Raw genomic sequence first — 7,312 nt, forward strand, 5'->3', positions numbered from 1 at the left:
AAGACTGGCTGGAACCTGTAATCCTCCTATCTTCACCTTCTGGGTGCTTAAGACTGTAGGCATATACTACATCTGGCTGAAATTCTTTCCCCTTTGTTATTACTTTTGAGGGGGAAGTGGAAAGTGATGAGTTAGTGCATGTGCTAGACTTGGACTCTGGACTTATAGGTTGTTGTGAGCAGCCTGACAGGGTGCTGGGAAACAAACTTGGGCCACAGCAAAACATTACTTGCTCTCATTTGCTGAGCCATCATCTCTCCAGGTCCTTTTTATAAAGTTAGAAAAAGTGATCATTCTTTCAAAAAAAAAAAAAAAAAAAAAAAAAAAAAAAAAAAAAAAAAAAAAAAAGAACCCAGGCTAAGAAGATGGTTCAGTGGGTAAAGGGCTTGCCACACAAGCATAAGGACAACCAGAACCCATATAAAATAGGCAAACATCTGTAATCCCAACACTCACAAGACAGAGACAAACAGGACAGCTCAATCAGTGATCTCCACGTTCAATGAGAGACATTATCTCAAAAAATAAGATGGAGAGCAATTAAAGAAGGTACTGAATGTTGAACTCTGTTCCTGTCCCACCCCACCACCCACATACAATTAAAATATATGAAGTTATGAACGTGGTGATACATGCCAATAATCTCAGCACCTAGGGTCAGCCTGGTCTACATAGAACTCTATTACAAAGAAGAGGAAAGAGAAGAAAATAAGGTATGGAAGGGTAGAGAGAGGTTAACCATGCATGGATAGACTTTATGTCCAGGAATGGTGGTATATATCAGTAATCCCAGGACTCAGAATGCTACAGCCAAGAACACAGTGAGCTCAAGGCCCACCTGGGCTATACAGCAGAACTCTATCTCAAAACCAGAAATAACACAAAATACACAAAAAACAAAGTCTATAAAATTAGAGACTTACCCCAATTAATGAATTTTTGGCATTTCCAATTGTAGTCAGGGCACTGAGATCAAATATAACTACAAAGTTGGCATTGTCAATGTTGAACACATGATTCTGAAAAGCCTCATGTTTAATCTCAGAACAGGCATCAGGAAGCTGGAGACTGTGTAGCAAATTGTTTAGTGCACAAGTCATTTCTCCCAAAATTAATTTATAGGCAGTCTCCAGAACAGGAATATTCTTCAAGCTGAGCACTGCTTGATAAACAGCATGAGCTACAGCAACAACCTACAAAAGAAATTTTCAGGGAACTGTTTAAAAATCACTATCTGCATGTAGCACACTACGGAGATGACCCTGCAAGATATAGACACAGTCCTTAACACCCAAAAGGTTCTCTTCAAAAAAGACTAACTTGTATATAGGTTACATTTTTTTTTTTTACAAAGCTCTATGAACTTATTACAATTAAAGAATGTTCTCAAAACTGTTAATGTGAGATTTTCAAGAGGCATTGAAGAGTCTTATCTTGTTTTAAAGTCAATGCCAACACATATACAAACAGCAGCTTAAACTCCTATCTACCTACATCTAGTCAATTTGGAGTGTCAGCTGATTAATAACTAGTAATTTTATTTTTAATACATGCAATACTTCTGAACTTATAACAGAAACATATCTGACTCTCCATCTATAGCTGGATATAGCAACTGTGTGGGTTCTTTCCTCTACCCTTCTCCACTATCTCCTAACACTAAATAAAAGAGGAAGAAAAGGATCGAGAGGAAAGGGAAGAGATTCCTGAATAAAGTCGGGGGTCAGGAAAGAGGACACCACTATCCTCTTTCTGCTGATCAGGGGGGTCGGATTCCTTAGGGAAAGTTTGATCTTCAGTCAGGATATCTAATTTCTTCTTTGTTCACAACTACTTAAAACATGACGAACAACGACCACCAACCACAAACCAACAACTTGCCCCACCTCTCAGGGCCCTAGCACTTAATATACCCTATGAAAAGTCCCCAGAATTCCAAATGTCACAAAACGGCAGAAAGTATCTGGAGATGGCAAAATTATGCTGCTGCCAGAGCACAAAGCAAATCAGAGTCAGCTGCTATGGACAATCTGAAGCAGCCCCATACCTAGGATTGAAACGAAAGTATATTCTTACAATGTTTCTGTGTTTTTTTAAAAGAAACCAAAATTCCAATATTGTCACTACATTTGCCTTTGTAAAAGTAAATTATGGGTATTCTGGAAAGGTTATTAGATACCTCAGTCATGACAGTACTTAGTATGGTAAGTATTAACCAAAAGTACTCACTGTAATCAGTTTATATTTAGCATCAAGTATTATTTCACAGTGACACAGTCTACTAAGCAACAAAAGTTCAATGTCAAAAAGAATCCACTTGCTGTTATCAATGTATTACTTACCTCTTTTTCTTTGTGGTATCGTAGAAATAGTAATTTAGATGATGGTATAAAAAGCTTTTCTACAAACGATGATGGGAGTTTTGTATTTATCTGCTCAACAATCTAAATGAACAAAATTTTAAAATAAGCTTACTTAAGTTACAAAGAGACAAGGAAGAACCTTAAATGCACATTACAAGTGAAAAAAATGTCAATCTAAAAGGACTACATAGTTGGCAATTCTTTAAAAAGGCAAAACTAGGGAGACAGTAAAAGGATCTCAAGTTCTTTAAAATTCTAAAATTGGATAGTGTACCAGGAAGAGGCAATTGACAACCTACAGTGAAGAAGACAGGCCATGTGTTTCTAATTACAGAAGCTGAGGTCTAAGTATAAAGACTCACTATTCCATGAGATTTTAAAGAGAGCGGCTATATGGCTAATAAAGGAAAGGAAAGAGAAATTTAAGAGAAATCATATAAGTTGTTTTCTAAGAAATCAAATATAAGGAGGTCTTTGAAAATAGTCAAATACATTTTCTCACATATCAGGAGCACTACTGAATATCAGGAAAACAGGAACATGTCATAAATACAAAGGTAGATAAGTTAGACTAAAGTGAGCTGCCAGACACTAAACGAAAATTGGTACCAGGAAAAAAAAGAAAACATAGAGAAATGAGAATTAATACTGGATTCTTTGAAATGCAAGGCTTTACTTAAAACACATGAAGCAAAGCTCTTTAATTTCTTTTACATCAACTTAAAGACATACATAAACAATTAAAAAACAACAAAAACTGTAATTCACATACCAATGTGAGCAAATTCAAGACTGAGATGATATAATCGGTACCACAAGTCTGGCAATTCTCCAGTTGGTCTAATCCATATGTAATAACCATGTCACAATGTATAGTCATGCTAGGATCCAAGCTGCCGAGCAAAACACCAACACACTCATTAGCAGCTGTCAACACAGCCTCAGAAAAAAACACTTGGTTTGCAGCCGTCACGCATCTCATTACTCTGTATAGAACCTGCAAATGGGGAAAACAAGCACCTTTTTAAACACTCACAAGCTTCTCTATACCACTATTTTCTATTTAACGCAGTTTCAACTCAAAAAATATCTTGTCTTCTTAACAGTCTTATTTGACTTTGGGGGGGGGGCAGGGGAGGTGAGGGAGCATTGAGATGGGGCAAAAAGAGTAACCCAAGCTGGCTTTACAGATGTGCACCATCACAGCTCACAGGTGATTCTCTAATTCTTGGTAGCTAATATAGGCATCTTTAATACAATTTAAGAAAAAAAAATATTGGCTAAAAAAATATTCCAAATTCCTATCATGACAAGAAATGGAGTTTGTTGCCCTTGAGTTCACTTACACGCTTCCTCTATTCCTGTGAGTATTACAGGATAAAATCCAAGGCTGGATAAAAAACTCAGTATCTTTATCACTGTGATAGACATCACAACTTAGCACACTTAGGAATGTTCTACTCACACTTGTTTAAACACAGATCTTGTATTTTTAACAGTCTTTTCAAAGTAAATACTAAAATTGCTTTTAAGCGAATATTAAAGTTTGTATATCAATGATCAGGATAGCCAAGTATTCTACAACTGAGCCCTGGAAGTTCTATCTCAAAATAAGAACTCCAGATATGCACAATCCTATTAAGGACCATAAAAAAACAAGTAATTTCCAACATACATAAAACCACTAAACTGTTAACAGTATTTGTGCACTACATTTCTAATAATAAATGAAATTTTTGAAAAATGGAAAAGTTCATGCTACAAAGTATCACAGATCTATAACAATCAATCAATAATGCCCAGTGGGGTTGTCTTTAAAACCTCTAAAGAAGTTTCCTTAATGCTATTCACAAAAGCCAAAATTGAAGACCATCATAACATACACAAAAATATAACTATTCTGAGAAGACTTGTGTTTCTTTCCTTTTGATTTCCATGAGTTAACTGCCATTACTTCAAGTCCACTCTTGAAGCAACAACCATTTAAGTGATAAAAGGGGAAGAAAGAAACTAAGCCATTTTAAAGGTTTGAATTAACATGAAGACTTAGTTACATGTATGTATAACCTGATACTTCTGTTAATACACACCCACCTTAGCAAGAATTACACAAATACCTTATTTATCTAGCAATGTGTTCAAAGTCATGCTTCTAAAAAGCCAGCAATGTGTCTGAGCAGCAGCACACTTCAGTCATGTAGACTGTCTTCCCTGGCTGCCAGTGACACATCTCCCTTCTCACTCCACACCAGTGATCACGGCTCAGTTCTCTCTGCTAGACTGCACTGCACACTGATCACTCAAGTGCTGTAGTCTGGTCACTTCTCATACCTGGCTTCAGGTTAATATTTTTAAACAGTATCTCTTTACATCAAAGAATACACAAACATGTGACTCCTGAGTTTCATCCTCATGCTCAAAGAAAATGACCAGTTTGTTTTCACTGCAGTAGTAGGGATAACATTGAGGACTTGCATGAAAGGCAAAAGCTCTACCACAAACTACACATTCAACCCAATAATATGACATAGCATTTTATAGTACATAATTCTTTTTTTGGTTTTTTGAGACAGGGTTTCTCTGTGTAGCCCTGGCTGTCCTGAAACTCACTCTGTAGGTCAGGCTGGCCTTGAACTCAGAAATCCACTTGCTTCTGCCTCCCAAGTGCTGGGATTAAAGGCGTGCGCCACCACTGCCCGGCAGTATATGATTCTTATTGTGTTGAAAACTAAAAGGATCCTCAACTTATTTGTTTGTTTTTTGAGACAGGTTTTCTCCACATAGTTCTTGTCCTAGAACTCACTCTAAACCAAACTGGTCTCAAACTCAGAGATCTGCCTGCCTCTGTCTTCATAGTGCTAGGATTAAAAGGCATTCACCACCATGACAAGCAAGGAGAATCAATTTTTATAGAAAAGGTAGTATTATTTAAAGTTTTAAAGCTAGATATTAAAATAGTAAGTGAGGTTGAGGAAAAAGCTCAATGCTTTTATGAACTGCAGTTGAGGATAGAGCCTGTGCAACGTACTAAGTTGAATCCTCAGTACTACAAAAAAATAAGAACATGGATCTGTGAAGGAACTCCTTAAGGAAATTTCAAGGATATATAAAAAAACAAGATGGCCCTCTCAGTGAGGTGAGAGTTCAAGGATGGTGGTTGATAAGCAGGCTTCCCTACTTTTTTGAGTAAAGAGTAGCTAGGGACAAACACATTTAACACGTTAAGCAAATAAAGGTGAATATAATTCAATGAGTACAGAAGGCCCTCACAATTCAATCTGGTTATTAAAAGACACTTACATCTGTTACATATGCCTCAGTAATTGGTGGACCCCGAATTGGGCTAAAGCGCTCCCCAATGCTCCTCACCACAGTACTGAACACACGGAGAAGTGCTGCCAGCTTTGGTAATGACACTGACGGAGGAGGAACATCTTCATCCACAGACTCCCCGGAGGCCACATGGCTGAGGTCCTAAATGTGAATACACAACATTCTTACTGAAGTAGTAGAGTATAAGATTTGTTGTAGCTCTATCGCTATATACTGGTAATCAGGTATCAAGCACAACCTCTTGCATATACTAGGTAAACACTCGACAGTAAACTTCACTCCAGTCCCTATTTCTTTATAATCTATTCCCAGACACCCCTAATACTTTATTCATTTTGAGATAAGAGTCATACTATGTTGCCAAGACTTCTGGGCCCAATCAATGCTCTCAGTCTCAGCCTCTGAGGTAGCTGAGGCTTAGAAGTCTCCCAATTCTTTAATCAGTTAATGTTGGCAGGGGTTTTTTTCCCTTTTAAGACAATGTCTCCCTTTAATCCCAGCACTTGGGAGACAAAGGCAAGCGGATTTCTGAGTTTGAGGCCAGCCTGGTCTACAGAGTGAGTTCCAGGACAGCCAGGGCTACACAGAGAAACCCTGTCTTGAAAAAAAAAAAAAAGACAGTGTCTCACTAAGTAGCCCTGGCTGGCCTGGAAATCAATATGTAGACCAGGCTGAATTCCAACACACAGAGATTCACCCAATTCTGCCTCCCAGGTGCTGGGATTAAAGATGTGTTCAACCACACCAAGCTCTAGCAAGATTGTTACCAATTAAGAGAAATTTTAGCCTAAAAGAGAACTACAAAACTCCATATGCCTAAAGTTCTCTAAATCATTCCTTACAATACCAGATAAAATTATGGAAATGATCTGCACCAATGCAGAGAGAACTTGGAAAAAGACCAAACCTTTATGCATATATTATTGTATAAGTACAAATGGAGCAAAGTGTTGCCATTCCTCTAATTGTTGTCTAAGTTCTCATTCCATATAACCTTTGACCAAATTATTAAGAATATATTAAGAGCATGTACTCCAAAGGAATGGGGTTAAAAATTTAAGAAACTACTCAAGAACTTATAGTTGGAAGAATGAAATATATACCCAAAGAGAATGATTAAAACTGGGTATTAGAATCAACATATTTCTACAGATAATTAAGTACCAAATAAAAACGGAAAGGAGTCAGAGTGTCACACACCTTTATATGGGAGACAAAGGGATCTCTGTGAGTTCAAGACCATCCTAGTCTACATAACCAGCTAAGGTTACACACAGAAACTACTGAAGGGGGGGTGGGGGATGGAAGGAGGGAGGGAGGAAAGGAAAGAAAAGTGGGGCCTGGAGAGATGGCTCAGTGGTTAAGAGCACCAACTGCTCTTTCCAGAAGTCCTGAGTTCAATTCCCAGCAACCACATGGTGGCTTACAACCATCTGTAATGGGGTCTGATACTCTCTTCTGGTATGTCTGAAGAGAGCAATGGTGGTGTAGTCATATGCATAAAATAAATAAATCTTTAAAAAAAGAAAGAAAAATGGGTATTAAAATTACCTAAGTGTCTAAACCTATAAGAATGGATATCTTTTGAAAGACCAATAATCATCTGTATAGGTGGG

General features: G+C 37.6%; 1 protein-coding gene across 3 annotated transcripts in view; it reads right to left on the reverse strand.

Annotated features, from left to right (window-relative positions):
• Smg1 (SMG1 nonsense mediated mRNA decay associated PI3K related kinase) overlaps positions 1 to 7,312 on the reverse strand; it is a 101,599-nt gene that overhangs the window by 54,230 nt on the left and 40,057 nt on the right. For all 3 annotated transcript variants that reach the window (XM_031388029.1, XM_031388030.1, XM_031388031.1), the window contains 4 exons: positions 5,664 to 5,837; positions 3,136 to 3,360; positions 2,343 to 2,444; positions 924 to 1,193 (listed from right to left, as the gene is read on the reverse strand). In XM_031388029.1, coding sequence (XP_031243889.1) covers positions 924 to 1,193; positions 2,343 to 2,444; positions 3,136 to 3,360; positions 5,664 to 5,837 — 771 coding nt within the window. The remainder of the gene's footprint in view (positions 1 to 923; positions 1,194 to 2,342; positions 2,445 to 3,135; positions 3,361 to 5,663; positions 5,838 to 7,312) is intronic.

Source organism: Mastomys coucha, unplaced genomic scaffold (assembly GCF_008632895.1).
Source record: "Mastomys coucha isolate ucsf_1 unplaced genomic scaffold, UCSF_Mcou_1 pScaffold21, whole genome shotgun sequence".
Lineage (NCBI taxonomy): Eukaryota > Metazoa > Chordata > Mammalia > Rodentia > Muridae > Mastomys > Mastomys coucha.